General features: G+C 36.7%; 1 protein-coding gene across 1 annotated transcript in view; it reads left to right on the top strand.

Annotated features, from left to right (window-relative positions):
• Positions 1–25,058, top strand: part of ADAM12 (ADAM metallopeptidase domain 12) — a gene marked incomplete at its 5' end in the record, with an annotated part of 119,288 nt that overhangs the window by 59,766 nt on the left and 34,464 nt on the right. The window contains 3 exon segments of the mRNA XM_015817484.1: positions 9,989–10,166; positions 16,751–16,840; positions 17,428–17,623. Coding sequence (XP_015672970.1) covers positions 9,989–10,166; positions 16,751–16,840; positions 17,428–17,623 — 464 coding nt within the window.

Below are 25,058 nucleotides of genomic sequence, written 5' to 3'. Positions count from 1 at the left end.
ATAGTTGAGTACAGCTTCCACAGAGCTTTGCATAGCAGATAACTCTGGAATACAGTTAGAAGTGATGTCAAGCTTGATAAATTGAGTTAGCATTGCTTCACCTTTGGAAGAAGGAATGACATTGATCACAGATTTCTATTTTTTTTTAAAAAAAAGAAAGATCTTGCTGTATATTTGTCAAAGGAAAAAAAGTTTATAATGTTTTACTTGGCAGTTTAGTGATTGTAGAACTATTATGCTGTGTCCTCTAGAAAGGAGTTGTTACTTCCTTTGGAAATACTTTTCAAAATTATCCAGCCATTGGTCCTTTTTGATGCTGTCTGATTGGAATCTTGCATTTTCTTTGTACAACTACTTATTTCTCAAATTAAACCTCACAATATGAGATACATTTCTGAGGATATCAGATGAATCTGACTGGTTAACTGTACAGTTGTAACTGTCTACAGCCTGTATAGTTGCATCTTCCTAACACAGCTTCTGGAAAATGTTTTATGTTATAATGTAAAAAGAGACATAATAACATGCCAAGTTATTAGCGACACACTTCATTTGAATTATCACAGCGGCACACCAGGAGAGTAAATACAGTGTTGTTATTCAATCCTAATTTTATTTCATAAGCTCAACTTGTTATGTACTAAATTCTGTATTTTACAATCAGATGCTTGACTGCCTATGTTTATTCACACATTATAGAAACACAGACACAATCCTTATTGAAATTCAGGTGGAATTCATATGAATGATTGCAAAATATGACATCTGCCATAAAGATGGAAGCACCCACTTACAGTAGAAATATGATCTGAAGTAGGAAATGAGGGACAGAGAAAGCAACAAGCACATCCCCCTCAATTTTAACTCTTACTAGTTAGCTCTGAGTACTTCAATGGTAAAGCATATGCTTTGTGTTCCATTTATATCAAGGACATATCAAGGATAATTTATAATTCATATAAGTAGTTCTGGCAGTGGAAAGACTCTTGTCTGAAATTGTAGTGCACCATTATGCATTTCTTCAGATCATATATTCCTCTGAGAACAAAAGATGATGAGCTAGATCTACAGTTTACATGGATATAAACCAAAAGATTTGTCATAGATGTTTACAACACTCTGCAAAGCATGAATTCTGGAATTCTTTCCCATCCCTTATCAGTAATGGCTACATCTGTATTTTCTTCTGGATAATGAATTAATATGTTGCATTTGGTTGTGTCTGAGCAGGATGGTACAACTTTTGTGTGACTCTCTCTCTCTCTCTCTCTCTCTCTCTCTCTCTCTCTCTCTCTCTCTCTCTCTCTCACACACACACACACACACACACACACACACAGAGAGAGAGAGAGAGAGAGGTGATTTTTTTATCAGAATGGATGCATATTTAATGTCTCTCGCTCTCTGTGTGTATTTTTCTTCTATCCCTGTGTCATATCTTTGAGAAGCACAGCACAGATTACCTACAGTTTGCTCTGACACACATGAGAAGGAGGACAGAGGACTTAGAATGGGGCAATCAGTAGCATTTTGAGCTGTGATCTGTAGGGAATGCTGGTTTCCCTCTGCCTGAAGATTTCCTCAGCCATTTGCAAACTCTTTTTTTGGGGTAGTTTCTCTACCCATCCACCAATTTTGATCCTGTTGTGTTTGATTTTTGGAGAATTGTTGTGTTGGCAGACAGACAGACAGACAGTATCTCAAGCCTCTATACATACATTCTTTCAAATATTACATTGGATTGGAAAGAATAAAAAAGAAAGAACTAACTCAAAATTACTTTACATCCCAAAAAGAAGCCTGATTGGTAGATAATGAAGAAACAAATGAAGATAATTATATTTAAGTGATAGAGAACTGAAGAAACAAGAAATGACCATGGAAACCAAAGAAGTGTTTAATAACAGCTTTGTGTCCTTCAGCTCCATTATTGGCAGACAGGGTTAAAAGACTTCTCTGTTCAGAATTAAATTGTCTCAGTTATTTATTCATTGCATCAATATCCAATCTTTCTTCAGTAAACATAGTGTTTTCTCCTCCTCCTACCCCCCAACCTCCCTACCTCACTTTATCCTCACAACAGCCTTATTAAGAAAGTTAGGCTTATATCCACTTTATTTATTGACAACCTAAATGCATTTTGAGCACTTGGGGGCAGTTTGTACATTAGAGGCCAGTAAGAAGAAATTTGGTTGAATTGTGGATGATTCACATTCTTTCTCCCTACAAGGGCACAAAAGTCTTTGCCTGGGTGTAATATGAAAGCCCTCCTTCACCTAGTAGGAAGGAGAGGTGGAATACAAATCACTGAATTTCAATGCCTCTTTTGTCATAGCTGAATTCTCACTTTTAGGGCTGGGAGGAGAGGAGCAGTGGAAAAATTCTTAAAATTGGGTGCATATTCATTCTTTGATTTTCTTGTTGTGATGTGATTGTTAAATATATGCAGATAACAGTTTATCCTATCCTAATACAGTTAATATTATTGTGCAGCCTTCTACAAATTGGCTCCTCGGATACTGTATATTGAACTACAGTTCCCAGCAGCCTTAGCCAGTACTATCACTGACTATATGAGCTGAGTGTAATTTGTTAAACTTGTCTTTGCAGAAAATATAATCCATATATGTCCCACATGATTTCTTTCACTTTCATGAGCTGATCTGGGATGCATAATGGGCAGATTGTTTTGTATTTATCAACAGATATATTGAAAGTCTAAATCTGAGATCTATATGTTCTAAAATAAAAAAATGAGAACTACACATGTGTAAATATGAGGGAGAAACATAATTGAACATGCCATTCATGGTCTCTACAGTGAATATTATGCATTTTTTCTCCAAGCAGTTCAGAGCTGCTTAGATGGAACTATAATTTACTTTCTGAAGTGAATTAGGCTATGAAATAATGACATGCCCAAAGCCATCCGGTGAGTTTCATGGCTGGGCACAAATTTGTACCCTAATCTTCCACATTCAAATTATTTTGACAAATTGCATTCTGCAAGAAGATGTAATAGTGAAACACAATTATATGAACATCATGTTTCCCCTATTTATCAACATAGCAGAATAGATCTGATAGCTCAGAAAACTCAAACATACCTGATACTATTCAATGAGGCTTGCTCATAAATGTTAGAGTTTGACTCAGATGTGAAAATTGGATCAATGCATAATTCGGGAAATTTAATGCCAAAAGAATCTTCAAGTCTGAGTTTCTGTTTCTGCAGTCACCAGCCATTGCCAAAAGGAAGCCCTCAAGGTGAACATGAATACTCTCCTAGTCATGTCTGCAGCAAAGACATCAAGAGATCAACTTAATATCTTTCTCATCTGTGGAGGTGATATAGGTGTCACAACTAGCAATGAAGTAGGCAGTGTTATCCTCCATGAATTCTGAAACCCTTTATAAAACTGTCATGGTTAGTTAGCATCACTGCATCTTTTGCTAAGGAATTCCATAGGTTAAGTACACTTTCTTTTATCCGTGCTGACTCACCTGTCATTTTGCCTTATGAGATAACCCCAGATTCTAATATATCAAAGGAGAGAATAAAATCTTTTCCTCTACACTATCTCTAAATGTGACATAATTATATATATATTTCTATCATATCTGCTCCTTTTTTAAAAAAAAAAGCTAAAGAGTACAAAGCGTTGAATCTTTTCATAATAGGAGAATTGCTGCAGCCCTTGATCATTTTGGTTTAATCGTATTTGGAACAGGATATATTCTGAAATTGATCTTCATTTGCTGTCCCTTTTAATGCAAAATAAATCAGCATGGGGTCTAGTAGTAGCCAACAACAGGATGCCAAAATATGCAGCTGGGATACTATACACTGGTGGAGGTTACTGTTTTTGCAGAAATCCATCAAGATATAGGTAACATTGGAATTTCTCCCTGCAAAGAATGTCTAGCCCTGTTATCAAGGCTGTCAACTTCAAATCACCTATTAATTATAATAGTCTCAATTTCTATATTTTATTTATAATTACCCATCAGTTCTCCATTCTTCACTCCCCTCCCCCCCACACAAAAAATCTGGAAAATATTTAATATCTCCCCCATTTTGTTTTCTACCAGAGATGGCCATGTGATCGCACAATATAAAACGCTAAGTTCTCTATAAGGTTCAGGCACATATGAAATGTATCTCATTCATTAGCTTGGACATTTTAATCCATGTTCACATTACTTTGACAAGATGCATTCTGAAAGGGATTATTGGGAAAACTTTAATAATATAGGGAATATATAATATAGAGAATATCTCATTATTTGAGATATGATTCAAATATCTACATGATTGTGGAGCTTCTTGGGGGTCTAGTCAATTCTGTCAAGTCAGTCAGTCATGTTCAGCCCACCTCACAGGAGTGTTGTATCCACAAGAGTGTTGCCCTCATTGCATTGCCTTAGGTTCTCAGAGGAAACATGGGATATAAAATGTAATATATAGATCAATAATCAGCTATGTTGCATTGCACCCAAAACATGTGCAATTTTTGATTCATCCAAGATATATCATCCAATTAGAAAAAATGAAAAATATATTAGGTAGCTTTCATTGTGATGTTGGAATTCCATCTGCAGAATTCTCAATTGGTTTGGCCAAACATATGTAATGTGAATTTTAAGAACTGAAGTCAAATATATTTGAAGAGCACCTGATTGTCACAGGCGGACTAAAGCATTAGTGACAAGGCTTAGTGGTAAGGTCCATTTTTTTCTCTCTCTACAAATATAAGACGCTGTTCCTCCAGACTGGTAATTAGAAGTATTTAGCAAAAACAATTGCCAAAGAGCCATTCCTCATACCATTTTCTCTATGCTTAGATAGATTTCATTTCATTGTCTGGGCTTATAATCTAAACAGGCTTATCTAAATGCTTCTTTCTGATGTTAATCTTGATAATATCCTGACTGCTTATTAATTCAATCTTGCCTTAGGGCTGAATATTCATCTTTGTTAAGCAGCTTGGCTTGGTGGTGCTCAATTGTGTGTTCCACCTTATACAAGGCTAATTTTAACACCTTTTGTTTGAGGTGAGACAATGAAACTTCTTATTGCCTCCAGTTTAGTTCAGATGCTTGAATTGAAATAAGGCCACTCTTTCTTCATTTATAGAAGATTCATTCCCATTCTTTCTGTGTCACATTTCTCATGCTCATCTCCTGTTTATCTTGGGGTTTTGTGTTTTCAACAACATTTTTTCAATAGCTTTCTGCTTTCTTTGGTAAATAGTGAATGTACCGCTGATTATAAATGAGGGAATGAGTGTCAAGAAGAGGAAAATCCAGAAATGTAATGGTTCCACTACTTCACAATAGGAAACAGCTTGAAGGTCCTTTGAAGGCAGAAGAATAATCAGTTAATAGTGACATTCTGTGACCACCAGCATAGACCAAAGCATCTGCTATCCCATTGAGGGGCCCTTGAAATCTTTGCCTAGAGAAATGGTCATAAATATTAAATGTTAATTATGGAAATATTTACTGTCATTTTTCTTCTGAATAGCAATTGCTTAAATTGTTTGTTGTTATTCTTTATTTTATTTTGCGATTCCTGTAACTTTCAAACGAGCATTTGCACATTATGGAAAATCTTTAAAAGAATAAAAAGTAATGGTGCCAATCTTAAAAATGACCTGTAGAAAAAGAGGATCAGCTATGGTATGTTTTATTTTTTAAAAGAAAGTCATTAAAAAGAAATTCAGATCTGCTTCTGTTAAAAATGTTAAATCTTTAAAGCAGAACCAGCAGGACCAAACACTGGCTTTGGCCGGCTGTGCTGGCAGACACAACTTGCATAATCTTTCTCTTCCATTCTTCTCCCCCTGAAAAAAAAAATCCTAATACTATCCTGCAGTGCGGGGTCTGCTTTTTTTCCAAATCAATCAAGTGTTGATCCATTGGTTATGACAGGAATTGATTGATCAGGTTGTCACCCAAGAATGTTGTCATGGGCTGAGAGAGAGTGACTGCCCCAAAGTCATCCAGCTAGTTTTCATGCCTAAGACAGGACTAGAACACAATGTTTCCTGGTTCCTAGCCTCAACTGAGTGGTGGGAGAAGAACCCTGAAATTGAATAGGGTACAAATTATGGTAGAAGAGAGGAATCAGAAAGGAAAGAGGAGACAAACAAATTTTCGGTCAAAAGTCTACTAGGTATGAGGCAGGTGAAATGAAAGCACTGTTTCATGATTCCACCATGATAGAAGGATTTGGAGAGGCATGTTGTAAGATGTATGATAGGGCCTCAAATGATTACTAGAATGAGTAAGCAAAGTCATAAGTGAAGTAGTAATCTTTTTGATGTCATTGTTCAAAAGCTATTTAAGACTTTTATTGGTTAAAAACAGCACTTTGAATTGGGTTTTGAGTCACTGCTAAAAAATTAGTGAGGAGGGATAGTGGTGTGCTCCATTTTTTCTGTCTCTATATACATATACATAAGATGCAATTCCCCAGGCTGGCAATTAGTGGTATTTAGCAAGCGTTGCAAATTACCTCATTGTATTGTGAACTCTTCCATACTCTGTATTCATGCTAAGAAAGAGTTACTTAACAATCTACTGCAATTTGAAAGTAATCACTTTTGCTTTGAGGTTCTTACAACTTGTATGTAATTACTCTCACTTCAAACCTTTTATCTGCATTGCTACTTACAACAATTAAGATAAAGAGAAGGACATGAACTTTGTAATGTGACCCCATGGAAGGGAGAGCCAGATAGCCCCATGCTAGAAACAATGTCTCATGTATCAATATCTTTGACAGAGTTATTAATAAGATGTGTCACCAGACCATCTTCCCATAGTGCACACTGGAGACAATGCATTACTTAAACAAAATCTTTGGTAGTAGATCAGTTATGTTAATTGTAACCAAATCATGGATAAAATGTACCACCAAGCTATCACCGAGAGTTCTATTGTTTAGTCTCTTGTAAAAAGTATAAAAGTTGGCAAAATACTCCAAATACCAAGAACTTCAACATAGACCTAAAGTCCTGGGAAGGTGCCACTCGGGCCCGATGGCTCCAGAAGATTTGCCCATTGTAATTTCATGGAATTACTGATAAGTCGAAGGATAACTCAAAGGGTTATAGTTTGGTATATCTTTCCTTTTCTTTGTAACTGTCTTAATATTTATTCAAAAAACCCCTTTTTTGCATTTGCCATGATTTGAGCCTCTAGTATTGTTTTCCAATCCCAGTTCTGATTGGCTACCAGCTGGGTATCAGTATAATAGGCCAAGACACAACTTGTAAATTAATGAAACTGATACCAAGATGACATGATTCTTAAATTTACATGGACAGCAACTGGAAGGCTACATTTTGCATCTGAATTGAGACTGATTTCTGAATGCAGAGATAAATATGATGCATATTTAATTGTTTCACTTCATTTTTACTCTGAAAAATGTGTCTCTGAGACTGAGATGAAATAGCTTTCCACTGTGTCTGGTTTGAAATCTCAACTTACATTTTTCATGCCTAAACTAAGCATTTTATGCGGTACAATGTATCGGTTAACATAAATACAGATTCTAAACAATTCTGCTACTGTACTCCATGGGCCAGTGGAAGGGGTACTTACGAAGCATCTATTGTAAATTTGTCACGGAGCATTAATTTGAGCAGTTCTTGGTCCTGTGTAATAATGTAGTCACATTTGTTTGGCTTTTCAACGAAGACTGTTGGTGTCAAAAGTTGCATTTAGAGGGACACATTGATGTTGAATGTCTCTACTCCCCTTTCATTTTATTTCTTGTAGTTCCCAGATTACTCTTATTTATTCCTGATGTTCACATCATTCAGGTCATATCAATGTGTTACTATTGCAGAACACCTGTGCAAAAGTCCAATGTCCCATAGTCCAGCATTTTCACCACCCAGATCATTTAAAAGAATCAGCCAAGGTTCTATCTTCCCCCTCTTTTTCTTCCTCTAGCTCAGGAGTAGTCAACCTTGGCTCTTTTATGACTCGTGGACTTCAACTCCCAGAATTCCTGAGCCAGCTAAGCTGGCTCAGGAATTCTGGGAATTGAAGTCCACGAGTCATAAAAGAGCCAAGGTTGACTACCCCTGCTCTAGCTGATTTCAGGGGAAAGGAAGAAGCTGAGTGCACCAATAGCTTTCCTCCTAAGCTTGTCTGAACTCTTTTTAAAAGAAAACAAAAAATGGGGAAAGCAGTAGTATTGATTCCTAGTAAGAGGAGAAAAAAGACTTTAGGGAGACAGGATCATAGCGAAAAATGGCAACAATCACATGCAAAAAAAAAAATGTATGTGAGAAGGCCCAGGTTACCACTGTAAATGAAGCAAAGTTGTATTGACCTCCACCAGTGGCTTGTAAAAATGCTGCTCTTCCTAAAAATAAAATTACACTATGCAAATCTGATCTCCAACCTATGATATGGAGGAGACATTTTTATTTAACAATAATTTCTGAACTGTAAATAGAAAGAGGGATGAATTAATTTTTTAAAATTCCTTTAATAATACTCCCTTTTATTTGATGAGTTAGAACACAGACTTTTTCTCAGTTATAAATTATAATCATTACACTTTCTCATTCAATAAGGTAGATTTTCTGTTTATTCCCTTATTTGTCTTTTTAAGATTTCATCCTAGCTTTAATAGTAGACGATTGATTGAACAAACTCCAGTGATTATTCAGCTGGCTGACTCCCTATCCAGCTATAGCGTGAAGCTGCTGGTTGAATGCAGAAGGACAAGCGAATTGGTTCCAAAGCCTAGAAAATAAGACAGTTTGCTTTTTATTTGCCAGATGGTTGTGATTCAAGCTAATGTAATCACAAGAAATGTCCCAGAAGAGCTAGTATGTGTGTTTCGGCATTCTTTTAGTGTCCATAGTAGTGGCATGATGTCCTTGCTATCTTCCACTTACATTAAGCTGGCATTAAACTGAATAGAAAGGTTTTTGAGCCTCACTCACTCACCAAATGGCAAATATCCAATGGAAAATCAAAGAAAGCATGCAAGAGCATAAAAATGAAGAGTTAAAATGTAGACATTTCACAGAAACTCTTTATTTTGAAAACATATATGAGTGTCCTTCATATATAATCAGTAGCAAAAGCAACACAAACATTTGATCCCTTGTTTGCCATTAGAATATTAAAGGTAGTCCTCAATTTATGACCACAATTGGGCCTGGAATTTTGTTTGTAAGTCCAGGCAGTCATTAAAACTTGACTAAATTTTACAACTGTTTTTATGATAATAGTAAAGCTTGTCACGTTAAGTGAGCCATGTGGTTGTTAAGTGAATCATGTCTTTGTTAAGTGAATCTGGCATATCCAATGGCCATTTTTTTGCCATTTTCTGCTGTGAGCTAGTTGCCTAACACTTGAAATGTGGTGACATGATTGGGATGGGTGGTGATGTTTTATGGTGGTTGGAAGTGTTTTATAGGCCACAAATCATCCTTTCCAAGGCCATTGTAATTTCAAACTGGTGAGGCAACCGGTTGTTAAGCTGGGACAACCTGTAATGCCAATTTCACCTTCCTACAGATTCTAATCTGTTGCATCCCCTTTCTTACTTCTTCTGTCCTCCCAAACTACCCACTTTGTAAAATCCATCTTGATGTGGAGGACCTGGAGCAAGGATTAGTCATCCCTAAGCATGTTTATTTTACTAAAACATATATAAAATATTCTGTGGTTAATTTTATGCAATCTGTTTTTCTTAAGACAGCGTTGTGTGTTTATAATAATTACTAATGTACACAAAGTATGCATTGAGGAAGAAGCATTAACAACAGCCATTGTCAAAATGCTTGCATTTAACCCACAATGCAGGGAACACTTATTGCCTTGTAGATTACAGTTTATTATGATGCTGTACAATTTAGAATGGCATGCTAACAGAGCACCATGTGAGGGCATCTTCTTTCGTCTAAATTCCATTACAGTAATAAGCAGCCTTTCTCCTATGTTTCCCTAGCTATCCGTTTCCCATGATGTTCAGCAGCTGCAGCAAGAAAGACCTGGAAAACAGCTTGGAGAAAGGTGTGGGGATGTGTCTCTTCAACCTTCCAGAGGTTAAGGAATCATTTGGTGGCCCCAAATGTGGGAACGGCTTTGTAGAAGAGGGAGAAGAGTGTGACTGTGGTGAACCTGAGGTAGGAGTAACACTCTCTGTTTTAAAGGAAGACCAAGTTCATTTTGGAATATTGCACCATATTTTCATCTACTTTTTTCAAATTTTTCATTGCAGTACTCAAATGTCTAAATAAAATTGTCATACTATTCTTTCTAAATGCCTGTGGGCTGGTGTTTCCCAACCTAGAGGCCATATCCAAGACCATGATATTCTACAAAGTTAATATTACATAAAATGGTGTTTTTCAGCCTCAGCAACTCACATCAGACATGCGGAATTCCTCCCAGAATTCCCATGGTGGTTGGGGAATTCTGGGAGTTGGAGTCTACACATATTAAAATTATTGAAGTGAGAAACATTGACATAAAGGATGGATGATCCATTATGCAGAAGAATGTTCCCTGAGCCATATTATGCAAAGGCCATTCAGTTACAGACTTGGAACAGATGGCTCTTTTGCTAATACCCTGTTTTTATTTTCTATGGCTGCACAAAACCATTTCCCCAAATCCACTGATTTATGACTCTTCTCTTCAGTATAGAGTTGTTAGCATAAAAAACATGCCGGATAAGATCCCTTTGTTTAATTTATATCTTAGCATCCATTGTCACCATACTAGGGAGTGGGGGAAATTGTTCAGATAATCAAAACTAACTATATCAGAAGATGATGGATTTATTTTGGGGGTTTTTTTCCTAATACATAATAAATTGAGAGGCACTGAAATAGCAAGAAATCACTTTAGTTTTCTATATAGTTTATTAAATTGATTGAAGTCATAAAGATTTCCTGACAGCCCACTCATTTCTTGAGGTAGACATATCCTGCCTGATGCTTGCAAATTCACGATAACTCAGATCTTTCTTGTTTCTTTTCTCCATCTTATTAATACTTTTTAAGTAAAAATATAACATTGTCATGAAATAGGTCAAACTGTGGCAAATCTATTACATTAATCAAAGTTGCATTATATCACTAATTTAACCCAGGATCTACACATCAATATAATTCAAATCCTTGAAGAGAGCGAGGTGTCCTGTGTGAAAATTCTTCTAAAACATGCATGCAAAACTCATTTTATTAATTGTTAAGCAATTCTAGGAGGCATGTTTTGTTGATGGAAATCAAATATCAGATTTCAAATGAACAAAACAAAAACAAAGGTATCTGGGGATCTTAGTTAGCTATTTTTTTGAAATTGGGTCACTGTGAGGGGGTGGACTGAAAATTTGATCAAGAAACCTACAGATCTTGAGTTGGTAAAATTACTTACAGATGAAATAGGAGGGAAATTTTCTTCTTGTAAACTTCTTAGGTGAATCTGACTGATTAAAAGTGACTGATGCCCCAAAGAGATGTAATGGCATGTGGGAATAACCCTGGGGGTGGGGAGAGATGCTGCCTAGGGAATGGTCTGATAAGATAGGGCGTAGCCAGCAGCTGCATAACGGGTGGAGAAAGAGGCTCAGACGGGACCCTCTGATGGTGAGAGAATTTTACTTTTAGACTTGCATGATTCCGTTACTGTAACCTTGCAATGAAATATAATTTAATCATCTGGTTGTGTTTCCTGTGTGGTCTACCTGGGAAAGCTGACAAGAGACGCATCTTGGATTTACTTCTTCAGTATTTTTTTTTTAAATCTCTGCTTGAACAGGTAGATCTTGACTTAGGACCACAATTGAGCTCAAAATTTTTGTTGCTAAGTGAGACAGTTGTTAAGTGAATTTTGCCCCATTTTTCGACCTTTTTTTCCACGGTTGTTAAATGAATCACTGCTGCTGTTAATTTAGTAACACTGTTGTTAAGTGAATCTGGCTTCCCCACTGACTTTGCTTATCAGAAGGTCGCAAAAGGGGATCACATGACCCCCGGGACGCTGCAACCGTCAGTTGACCAAGCATCTAAATCACATGACCGTGGGGATGTTGGAATGGTTCTAAGTGTGAAAAATGATCGTAAGTCACTTTTTTCAGTGCCATTATAACTTCGAATAATCAATAAATGTGCAGAAATTTTGTTGAATGTTTATAAACTGCTTCCTTTCTGTAAAAACTGGTAGAATTTACAGTGAAGCTAATTTCAACTCAGGATTGGAAGAAACGTCTTAATGATAAAAAGAAATTTTAGAGTGAAGTGGATTTCCTTGAGAATTTATGGATTCTCTCTTGCTGGTACATTTAAGTAGAGGCTGAACGGCCATCTGTTCGGTATGCTGTCATTGTTAGATTCCTGTACTGACCTTCAAGATCCTTTCAACTCTAACATTCCAATTTATTTATTTATATATTGATCAGGTTAATACCTGATGCAATTAGCCAGATTCTCTGCAATTACCATAATTAGGAGCAAATAAGAGCCACTTTAAAAACAAAAACTTCTGTATAAAGCCAGTGTATACATGACAATTAAATCAGAAAAAAGAAACAAACATTTCTGCCTGTCCTGTCACTTCCTATAGGCCTTCTGCAATATCCCAATCTTCAAAAGATTCCAGAAGGCTACAGTAAGTATGTCTGGGAGTTGTGGAGATTTGATCTCTACCAGAGGCTCTTCCATAGCTCTTCTACCAATGAAAAATACCCTTTATGGGCCTTCAGACAATAGGATAGGATGGGGTTTTACTAACAGTTTTTCTTGAAATTCCTGAATTCAGGCAACCAATTATGGTTGGAGGAAGCAGTCCCTCAAGTATGTGCAGTCCAGCACACTGGGGATTTTCTAGATATCTGCACTTTTAACCGAAGCTGACAGTGTCAACTGAAGCTGATACTTCACTGACAGACAGTGCAGTACCCAGAGTACAGATGGAAAGTACTCACAATATGCTTATATTTCATAATATGCCCATGTTTGGGAGATTTGGTTTTTCTTTCTTAAAAAGATAGGCTACTCAGACCTTTGCACCACATTTTTAATTACCTGGCTAAAAAGAGATTGTAATTTTTTAAAGGAATATTTAGATGCTGATGATAAATGTAGGCATTTTGCTATTTTTGGAATCCAACAGTGTTTATCATCCTATGAGAGAGAGAGGGGGGGGAGGGAGGGAGGGAGGGAGGGAGGGAGGGAGGGAGGGAGAGAGAGAGAGAGAGAGAGAGAGAGAGAGAGAGAGAGAGAGAGAGAGAGAGAGAGAGAGAGATTTACTTGTTGCCATTAAATAGTCAGTGTTAACCTCTTGATTTCAAGTTTTAAAAGTGATAGCAAATATTCAATTTTTCAGCACTATTTATGAGCATCAGTGCTATCTCCTTAGTTGCATAATTTATTCAAGTGTGTTGATTTGAACAGCATGCATCTGAAAAGGCTACTGGAATAATCAATCTTTTCCTATATCTATCCATTGAAAATGTTGAGCATATTTGTTCTTCATTCCAAGTAAAAGACTTTTCACAAATCAACTCAGTGAAAATTTTCTATCCCTATTCTTTTAAGTATCTGCAATAGGATCAGTTAGCCATATCTTCTGTTTTTTCCTTAAGGTCTGCAAAATACAATAAAAGTAATAACTTGTGTTTCCTCCTTCTGACCTAGTTGCTATCTTATATTATGATTTCAGTATCAGAGATTTCTTATTTGTTCAGTCAGATGGAGTTAAAAGTTGAGTAGTAGTTTTATCTATAGCTATTTTGGTGATGTCCTCAGGGACCTGATGTTCAGGGATCATCAATTTAACTCACTTCCTTCTGACTTTAACCTTGGAAACAAATCCATTTTTTTTCTGAGAGTTCTTATTAGTTCAAACTACAGCAACAAAATATTTATGATCTTATGTGTAGGGAGAAGTACCACGATTAAATTGTGCTCCCTGGACCATTAATGTATTTGTTAGTCAATAGTGCAGATTATATTTGCAACCAATCTTTTATTAGTTTCAGACCTAAGATTTAAAACTATATATCTACAGTAGACAGAATGTACAGCTGAGGCCAAATCTTCAGGTGAACATAACTATTTTTTTGAAGTAATTTCATATCAGTGGTATATTCATTCTCAAGTCAATTACTATATCCACATCCATCATTTATGTTTCTTTTTAATTAAACCTTTATTAATTTATTAATTGGCAAACATTTATAATTTAAAATGCCTTTCACTAACCTTTTGCTAACTTGATGCTCCATAAGAACCCTTCAAATAACAAAGCATTTCCCCCCTTTTTAATACAAAGCCTTGTATAGCCACACCACACAACAGATTAGATTTGACTAAAATGGATTTGGGTAATTTTTGTTTGGTGTGTTGTAAGAATTAATCATTACATACTATGTTCTGTTATCCAAGCCATTGTTTTGAAGCATAATATGATTTGTTTGGGTAAAATTTTTAAATATTCGGAAGACGCAACATTAAAATTCGGTTTAATTCGGTTTTAAGGGGGGGATTGTATATATGTTCTGGTTTTAAATATGTTGTGCGCCGCCCTGAGTCCCTGTCGGGAGAAGGGCGGCATATAAATTAAATTTAAAAAAAAAAAAAAAAAATGTGATTTTTGAACACAACAATTGTGTGTTTTGATAATTTTAACTTAGGCTTCAGTGTGTTGAACCCAACCTGTACATCACTGGTTGCTAACTACCTGACTGTTAGCAAAGAGATTGTTTGGCTACCTTCTTCAGCCCTCCAATGGGATAGATGGCACTTATAGTGATGTCATGAATGAGATTTATAGAGAAATGTCCTCATGATAAGAAAACTAAAAGTAAATGACATATTATAGCTGTCTCCATTTCTCAAAATTGTCACACATAAATATCTATGAAGGGGGAGGGTATAAGTATAGCCCTCAGGCAGAAGTACACACTCTCTTCTGAATCCCAGATGCCACCCAAATTGTAGTTTTTCATGGAATTATAGAAGCTGTTTCAGATTATATTACCTACTGCAGAAATTGGGCAGAACAGAAGGAATTTGCTATACTTTTTTGAAATCTCAATGGAAGGGGAAACGGTGATTCTGCCAATCCTTAATCTAAACCAATTACCATCCCCTGTGACATTTGAGATACTTGAACCGTGAAAGTGAAAAGTGAAAGTGAAAAACATACCAAATAAATAAAGAAGAAATAGGAAGGGCAGTACATGGGAAAGATTATTTTGGATTGTAAAAGCTTTGGAAATGGGTAGCTGCTATTATTATAGAAATCTCTACAAACCATTTCAACAGATGGCATTATATTATACACATACAACAAAATGAAAATGAGAAGATCATATCAAAGTAAGTAGTATTTCTAAGGTGAACCCAAAGGTTAGAACAGATTACTAAGCTAACAATATGTTACCATGCAAGAAAGGTTAATGTCCTTTCAAATTGCATTATCAACAGTATCATTTCCAAGACACTTGAACCAATAATATGACTCTGCTCAGTCTAGAGAATTATGCCAGTTCTAATCAATACAAAATAAATTGGAAGCAATTCAGGGAGAGCAAAAATAGTGATAAAGTTCTAGAATAGAAGATCTGGTTCTCAATGAGAGAGAAAAAAACTTAGGAAGATACTACTAGTTGTAGCTTAAATTACTTGAAGTTTAATTTTTAATATGAAGTGGGATACAATACATACATACATACATACATGCATACGTACATACACTTGAAGTGATCCAAATAGGCACAGAACTAGTTCAAAGAAAGTATAAATTAATATAATATCCTTAACTCCTTTTTTTTAAAAAAAAAAATAGCTCCATAATATTTTTTTAAATATTAAAAGAATTACAGGAAATAAAGTTAGTAGATCAGTTGCCAGTAAACAAAGAACAAGAGTTTTTATTAGCTTGAATAATCTCAGCCTTATAAACTTTAGTTATTGATAGCTTTATAGGAAAGGCTGGCAGAAATATTGCTTTGGTTCGTACTTTTAAATGGCTCTTATGAAAGTAGCTAGTATTGCAATCTGTTCATAATATAGTGGGATTGGTATAGAAATAACTTCTCCGTTTATTGGTTTTTATTGGTTTTTTGCCCTTTATATGATTGTGACCCCTTGCCAAAAAGAATTATTGTTGCAGAAATAGTGGGAACTGCTTGGATAGTCTCAATAACATGTGCTGGTTCATAAAATTAGTGATGCAGTGAAATTCCCACCATAATGGGATGCCACCAACACCATCAAACATTTCCAATGTTTGTTCATGGTGTTATTTCTTAAATACTAAAATAAAGATATGTTAGGAATGTTTTTTATTGTTGGACTGTCATATTGAAAGTCAAGGGCATGTATATAGCACTTGATCCATTGTGAGGTCTAGAGCTGAGAGAGAAAGTCCAAAGTTAGCACAAAGTTAACCATGGCTAAAGATGTAGTTACGCCTGGGTCTCTTCTGTACCATCCTAGCTACTATGCCATGCTGACTCTTAGGAATAGGATCTCTTGGTAGGATATCATCAATAGGACATTTAAGAAAAGAAAAAGTAAGATGAGGCAAGGACGATCCTGAAATCTATGGACTTGACAAATTAATCCAGTACTTAGCCTGAATTTTATTTAATTCTGTCCTTAGAATCAAGTCATCCTGCACACTGAGACTGTATTTGTTACAAACTTGATTGTTTGATGCAACACTATACTATGATTGGTTTTTTCCCCCCATTTAGGAATGTACGAACCAATGCTGTAATGCTACAACCTGTACTTTAAGGCCAGGAGCAATGTGTGCACATGGACTTTGCTGTGAAGATTGCAAGGTGAATGTCTGATCATTCTTCATTTGGGATGGGCAGGATTTCATAGTAATGTTTATGTTGGTACAGATATTCAAGGCTGGGGTGTTTATGTTGGTTCAGATATTCAAGGCTGGGGTATGGGTGTGTTTTCAATAGAATTCTTTGTGTTCCTGTCTTGTAATGATGAAAATTTGGGGGAAGACTATTTTTTAAAGAAAGAGGCCAGCATATCTTCTCCTATAACACAGTGTGTATTTTTTCATATCCTTTGCTGCTAGTATTAATAGATGGAGCCCTGTATGTGCATGCCTACCACGGCAGAGTTCTTTCAGGTTTAAGATGTGTACTTCTGTGTGATGCAGAACATCAAAGCCCTGTACTTGCATTTTAATGAGGAATGAAGGTAGGCCTTTGAAAGTAAGCCATAAACAATTCTGCAGTATATCAATGAGAGGCATATAAAGCACTCTTTCGCCTCTCATGCTGTGTTTAATAGATGCCTGGTACAGAATCTTAGGAAGAGAGAAAAACAACTTTAGCTGTAGCATAAAAGCCACAATATAATACATTTTCTTCTTTGAAACTGAACCCCCTTTTTTCCCCAACAGCTGAGGCCAGCAGGGATTTTATGCAGGGGTACCAGTAATTCCTGTGATCTTCCTGAATTCTGTACTGGAAGCAATCCTCATTGCCCGGCCAATGTTTACTTGCATGATGGGCACTCTTGCTATGGGGTAGACGGGTACTGCTATAATGGGATGTGCCAGACTCACGAACAGCAGTGCATCACCCTCTGGGGACCAGGTGAGCTTGAATACTTGAGCTTTGTATTTTTTTTCTCTAGATATTTATTCACACAAACAAATTAGCACTGGCATTTGGAGGAGGCATGTAATGATTTCTTACCTCTCAGAATTCAAGACCCCAGAACAAATCTTTCCTGCTGCATTTCATCACCACATGCCAATTCTTTCCTCAAGCTGATAGTCAGTGATGCATCCCTGTTGATGCAAATAAGTTGGTGAAGGATATGATAGAAGAATAGAATTAAAATATGCAAAGAATGGTATCTTCTAATTCAATGAACCTCCTTGCCTTAGTGTACATAGAACCTCTATTAACCTATTAAGCTTAAAGTTTTCTGGGAAGTGATTGTTACCACACCATTCTCTGACTATCTCTTGCTCCCAGATGTTTTGGGTACATAGCTTCCAACCAGCATGGAGCTGTGGTTCCAACATATTGAATGACAGGCTCTAGCCTGGAGAAGGCTGAGAGTGATCTTTCAGAAGTCGTCTCAGTCTTCCAGAAGTATCAATTACAGCTTTGTATATGTCAGCATGTCCTCTGCCAAAATGAGCCAGTTTTTGTTTTTGTTTTGGCTGGGTCATAGCCATAGGTTTCACTTCAGACCTGTGCAGTTAGTTAAACATTACATGGAGATTCCCAGCTACCATTATTGACCTTATTTGTACCACCTGAGAACAGCTGCATCCTTTCCTGAATAAAGGTTGACTTGCTTTGCTGAAAGTTACTTAACTGTAAAATGCAAATACTTTCCTACTTCCTCTTAGATGTAATTACTATTATGTTTGCTTAAGCACTTAGAGATTTCTGGGATGAGAGCCACTCTGTAAGTGTGCAGCATTAACTCTGATAGTCATAGCTGAAGATGAATTAGGATGAAATGGTGCCACCAAATGTATTTCCATCAGACTGGGAACCGACCTCAACCATTATCTGGCTTTCACTGATAAAGTAATCTAAATCAAGAACAGAGGAAGTGCATTAGAAAACTGCATATCCATCCACTCCAATCTTTTTGCTGTTGTAGTTCTGCACCATCCCTTTTCCAACATTTCAGTCGTTTGCTACAGTATGTTACTTTTTTCTAGAGTAAGTGCTTTTGACAACAGAATACCGCCAAATGGGGAAATTAGAATGCAAAATAATGACTGCGAGTAATGAGGTCCTAAAAAGGCAAATAGGTGATGAAGTAAGAAATTTAATTAAAATAATATGAGGTTACTTGGATTTCAAGAATCCTTCTCAGAGGTCAGAAGAAAGACTTCAAGAACTAAGTAGTTTGTTCTTTTCAATCAATTTCACTGTATCATTTAACTTCAATTCCTATAGTATTCACTAAAATGCATTTTTTTAATCAGTTGCTGCTGTTGCTAATGATGATGGTGATGATGCGCAGAATAACTGTAGCTTTATTGTATTGTATTTTTACTAGGGAACAGGTGAGGCTCAACTGAGGGTTCTGCAGAAATTTGGATCTGAAGGGCAAAATGTGATTCAGGGCACATGTGGCTACATGCACAGCTTCTTTTGGCTTCCATTAAAGCTGCTTCTGCAGCAAACCTGTGATTCCCAAGAAAATATACATTTGGTATAAGGGATTCTAGGGAGGTGTATTTTGCCCTTCAAATTCAGATCTTTGCACCCGCCTATTATAAATAAAAGTAAAATAAAAAGTCACCTACAGCTACCAGAACACTATTAATGAGCTAGAAATGCTGTGCTAAAAACACATAACTCCTTTCAAATTCCCAGCAGTTATGTTAGTTGTTAAACAAAAACAGAGAAAGTAGAAAAATTAACTTGTGAAGAAAGTTTCCATGCAGCAGATTGTTAAGAAGTTATCTAAAAAATCTTTTTGCATCCAATTGAAGATATACAGTAATTTCAAATTTTCCATTATGCTCAACAATTTCTATTAAGATTTACAGTTGCTCTCATGATTTAAAAATGTTTCAAATTGTTGTATACCATAACACTATATCTATTTTTTTTAAAAAAATAATAACATTAACATTATAATTTATTTCAATAAAACATCATAGTAGAAAGAAAGTTTGATATGCTATACAGAATCCCATGTTAAAGAAATATTTCAGAAACTGAATTCAGGACAAATCTGTGTTACATAAGAAAAGTCCTATTCTTTTCCTTCTGCAATCTCTGCCTTTAAATTAAAATGAAACTTTTTAATACTTCATTTCTGTAAAGTTGCATTGCTATAGCTGTGACCATAGTAATATGATTGATGGTTATGTAGAGTAGAATGCATTTGGATATTATCTACTCCTTTTATTGGCATTTCCAGGAGGTGCTTAGATATGCAGATAAATCCATTGGCGAAAGAAATATTGATTTTTCCGAGAGAAAAGAAGCCTCAACCTTTAACAAACTGAGACTTTCTAAGCCTGCAGAGAAATGAATCCTTACTTTAAATTCATGAAATCGAATGAAGGTCCTGAACTTGCTTTAATGGGAATAGTTATGATGATGACTAAATACTATCATCAATATTGTGATATGACTGTCACAGATTATAAATGTATGTTGTTTACTATGAGAATCAGTTGTCAGGATAAAATATAAGACAATTGTACAGAAAATCCCACAAACACAGGATTCTTTAACCATTCAGTTGGCTATATATCTCTGCCTCTATATTCTGGTTTTTTGTTTTGGTTTTTTTGCGTTTTTTGAAATTAACACCCAAAGTACCCTATAGTACTTTTAAAAAGAATAGGGAAGCTTTTACAAAATTCCAGAAGGCATCTTACAGAACAGTCCTTTGGATTTTAAGTCCAATTGTTCTGAAACAGAAAAACAAACATATCTATCATCACAAGAGTCTTCCTACAACTAGTATTTAGATGTCCATTTATTCCTATCCTCTCTTTTCTGCCTTTTAATCAGTTATTCTAACCATAAGAGGACCTGTCACTGTAACCCATAATTATTCAAGAATTTTTAGTGACAAAAGCTGTTGAAGATCTAAATATGCCATGTCAAATGAATCCTCTATATCAGAGGTGTCAAACTCAATTTCATTGAGGGCTGCATCAGCATTGCGGTTGTCCTCGGGGGGAGCGGGGTGGTGGCCAGGGGGGGTGCGGCCTACTGGGTGAGCGTGGATGGAGTGGGTGTGGCCTACTGGGTGGGTGTGACCAGCTCTACATCATTCGCGTCAAGGGTGCCTGTGGGGGCCTGGGCAGGAGTGGGACAGATCTGAGGGTCTCTGGCAGAAGGGGGTGGGACCAGGGCAGAGCCCATCAAGCCGGATATGTGAAGTAGGCGAGGGCCATTTGCTGGCCACTTCCAGGCGATGGTGCATTTCTTCATTCCTCACAAAGGGTGACACCTCCCCAGCATGCACCCAGGGAGTGGGGCCAACGTGGCAGGGGCTGGTTCCTCGCTGTTTCCAGACAGCCTTGTGGAGCTAAGACTGAATGTGTTTCAGCATAGATGGCCACCACAAAATTGTACATTGGCTCCCAGCCGGCCTGGGCCAGGGCCAAGGCAGCGGGGGCCGTTCCCTCACTGTTTCCAGGATGGCTTCGCGGGCCACATGAAACCACTTCGCGGGCCGCATCCGGCCCCTGGGCCTTGTGTTTGACATGTCTGCTCTATATATACATGTCTATTTATTTATTTATTTATGTACGTATTTATTTTTATCCTACCTTTACTGTTTTTATTAAAATAGAATATATGGTTTTTTATTGAGAGTATTATGTTTATACTCTCTAATAATTCCCCATTCTCCCCTATTTCTCATTCTCCAGGCAAAGCAGAGAGCAATTGGGATGGGGAAAGGAATAGCAACAGCAGCATCCCTAGCCCACCAAGCTTCTCAGTTCCTGCTTCATACAGAAGGGAGCATTTAGCCTAGCTAGTGGGGAGATGGCTTAACTGGGCATTGGCTGCACACTGGCCAAACTGGTGACAACTACTGTGCTCTGGCTGGAGCAGACCCTGAAGAGACATAGTGTGGCAAGCCAGGAGGAGAAAGTCCCTTCACCATGACTCTCAGCAGCATCTGCCACAGCCGAGTGCTTTTCCTTTGGTTATCTAACATGCAGTTGCAAGTATGAAAAAGTAACCAACCTCTGTAGGGCAATCAGTTTAATTAAAAAGATGGCTAGATTCAATAATTGAGTATGCCCTTAAATAATGGTGACAATTTAGGCTAGCTCTGGCTAATATAAATCTCATAAGCTTTGACTCCCCTTTTCATGATAAGTAATTAGTTTCAGTTACAAAAGATCAAGATGATAATGGAGGGTAAAAAGAGTAAAAAACTCAGACTGAGCTTAAACTGAGCAGATGATTCTGGAATGTGCAGAATGCATATGGGTAAATATACATGTATTAAGCAAAGGCTTTCAAAGAGCACATTAGCTCTATGCCCTTTTGAAGATAACCAAGAACTGGTCAGCAAATTAAAAAAAAATGAGTAGTTGATTCACCAGGCTTATAAAAAATGGATAACAAGGAAATTGAGTGCCAGATCACAAAAAATAGCCAGCACAATAAAATATTTGTGAATTATTTGAGTTCATTGAAACAAAAGCTGAGCATTGGTGCTGAATTAAATGCTGTCTTTAAATCCATGAAACTTATAGTGGTAGTAGTTAGAATACTTTTCTGTTATAGTATTTGATACAGCGCTATATAGTAATTGATGGTTGATTGCCCCAGTTGAACCCAGCTAGTTTCTCAACCAATACCTTAAACTGATCCAGTCCATCAATTGATTTCCAATCAAAATGTCAAGTACAGAGTTTACAAATTATGTTTAGTATATTAGACAAAAAAAATCACAGATACGATTTTTCCCCTTTCTTACAAATTGGTTCATTGGCTTCAATCGTTAAGGGGGCTAGAGGAAATTATTGGTAGGGTGAATAAAAAAAGTCCATACTGGGTCTTCCCATGATGACCTCTTAGAATGGAAGAATTACTCCTTTAGACATTTCACCAAGAAATATCGGCAAGTTTTCCTGCTGATCTCCCAGTTTTCATTCTGTTGCTGTTACTTTCTGGATGTCCTCTGGCCAGCAGAGATATGAGAGTAAGATTATTCAAGACTTACATGGTGGCTTTAATGATTTTGTCCTTAGCCCCAAGGCATATCTTAAAGGCTTTTATGGCTATCTTCAAAACATGGGTCCCATCATAATTTCTTGGGTGGTATATAGTTCCCTTCTAAATTCTTCTATGTAATCATCCAAATTAAGGGATACTTGGCTGTATAATTACTTCATCAGTCATGTATACCAGTCTTCCCTTCTCATCTCTTTTAGTTTAGCATAGAATAGAATTCTTTATTGGCCAAATGTGATTGGATACACACAAGGAATTTGTCACCTGTGCATAAGCTTACAGTGTACATACAAGCAACAAGTGATAATCATAATTATAATCATAAAATACAATCATCATAAATCACAGATACAACACTCAGTGATAGTCATAGGATACTAAGGCAATCAACATAAATCATAATAGACACTAAATAAAAGCAATCAACATAAATCATGAGATACAGGTTATAGTCGTAAAAATCTAAGGAAATAGGTAATAGGACAGATGAGAAGGATAATAAGTAGTACAGCCCTACTGGTGGTTTGGCATCCCAGAGCATAGACAGTGTTAGTTGTTTAACAGAGTTGTTTAACAGAGTGATAGCATGGGGAAAAAACTGTCTTTGTGTCTGGTTGTTTTGGTGTGCAAGGCCCTATAGCATCGTCTTGAGGGAAGAAATTGAAACAGTTTATGTCCAGGATGTGAGGTGTCTGTAGATATTTTCACAGCCCTCTTTCTGGCTCGTGCATTGTACAGGTCCTCAATGGAAGGCAAGCTGGTTGCAATTATTTTTTCTGCAGTCCTAACTGTCCGTTGAAGTCTGTGTCTGTCTTGTTTGGTTGCTGTGCCAAACAGACAGTTGTAGAAGTGCAAATGACAGACTCAATAATTCCTTTGTAGAACTGTATCAGCAGCTCCTTGAATAATCTGAGCTTTCTGAGTTGATGCAGGAAGAACATTCTTTGTTGTGCTTTTTTGATGATGTTTTTGATGTTAGGTGTCCATTTTAAGTCCTGAGATATTATAGAACTTAGAAACTTGAATGTCTCTAGTGTTGATACTGTGTGGTCTAGTATTGTAAGAGGTGGTAGAATAGGAGGGCTTCTCCTAAAATCTAGTATCATCTCTACAGTTTTGAGTGTATTCAGTTCAAGATTGCTCTGGCTGCACCACAGGGCCAGTTGTTCAACTTCCCATCTGTATGCAGATTCGTCTTCATCTCGAATGAAACCAATCACTGTTATATCATTTGGAAACTTCAGTATTTTAACAGAGGGATCCTTTGATATGAAGTCGTTGGTATATAGAGAAAAGAGTAATGGAGAGAGCACACAGCCCTGGGGGAGGGGGTAATGCTAATTGTACAGGTATCTGATATGATTTTGCCTAGCTTCACCTGCTGCTTCCTATCTGTTAGCAAACTTATGATCCATTTACAAGTGTGGTCATGCACAGCTACTATGTTTCCCTGAAAATAAGACCCAACCGGAAAATAAGCCCTACCATGATTTTTCAGGACACTTGTAATATAAGCCCCACCCCCAAAATAAGCCCCAGTTAAGATCATCAGCCATATGGACACACACACATATATATATAAATTAAAAATAATATATAACTTATTTCTGGGGAAACACGGTAGCTTAGTCAGTTTAGTGAGAAGAATATGTGGAATGATAGTACTGAATGCCAAGCTGAAGTCTATAAAAAGGACCCTTGCATAGGTCCTTGGAGTTGGGTACAGAGTCTCTTCAGTTACTAATGAGGCATAGACAATTTTAAAGGATATTTGAAGCTTCTTATCAGATCACTTTATCTGGCTCTCAGCTATTATTCAGCATCATAGCAAAGCAGTAGAAAAAATATGATTAATGGAAAGTAGCAAAGTAAAAGTCATGGCTCCCTGATGTTTATACCAAAGTTGTTCAAAAGGACCTGGATATCCCAGAGTTTTAGAGGAAAGTTGTATAGATAGACAAGTCAAAACTGAAGCTTTTCTGGATATGTTCATGAAAGAAATGTCAAACAACAAAAATTGGTGCTATTTATTCACTCAGACTATATAAATACACATACACAAATATATATGTATACATAGATACGCACACATTAGTAGATCCACATGAAGTACTGTTAAGATACAGTGGAAAAGAGCAAAAATATAAGAACTAAATAATGTTTCAGGAAACTATATTTCTTAGTCCATACTGATCCATAACATCTTTGTGTTCTGGTGTAAAATGGAAATGAGGACAAATAGTCTGTTGCATTTAATATGAGAACAAGCATGAGTGACAACCAAGGTTCATATATGGAGTACAATAGAGTTTAATTTGACTTTGTGTGTTATAGG

The sequence above is a fragment of the Protobothrops mucrosquamatus genome, unplaced genomic scaffold (genome assembly GCF_001527695.2).
Source record: "Protobothrops mucrosquamatus isolate PMUCROS unplaced genomic scaffold, P.Mucros_1.0 scaffold_128, whole genome shotgun sequence".
In the NCBI taxonomy this organism is placed as follows: domain Eukaryota; kingdom Metazoa; phylum Chordata; class Lepidosauria; order Squamata; family Viperidae; genus Protobothrops; species Protobothrops mucrosquamatus.
This window is presented reverse-complemented; position numbering and strand designations above follow the sequence as displayed.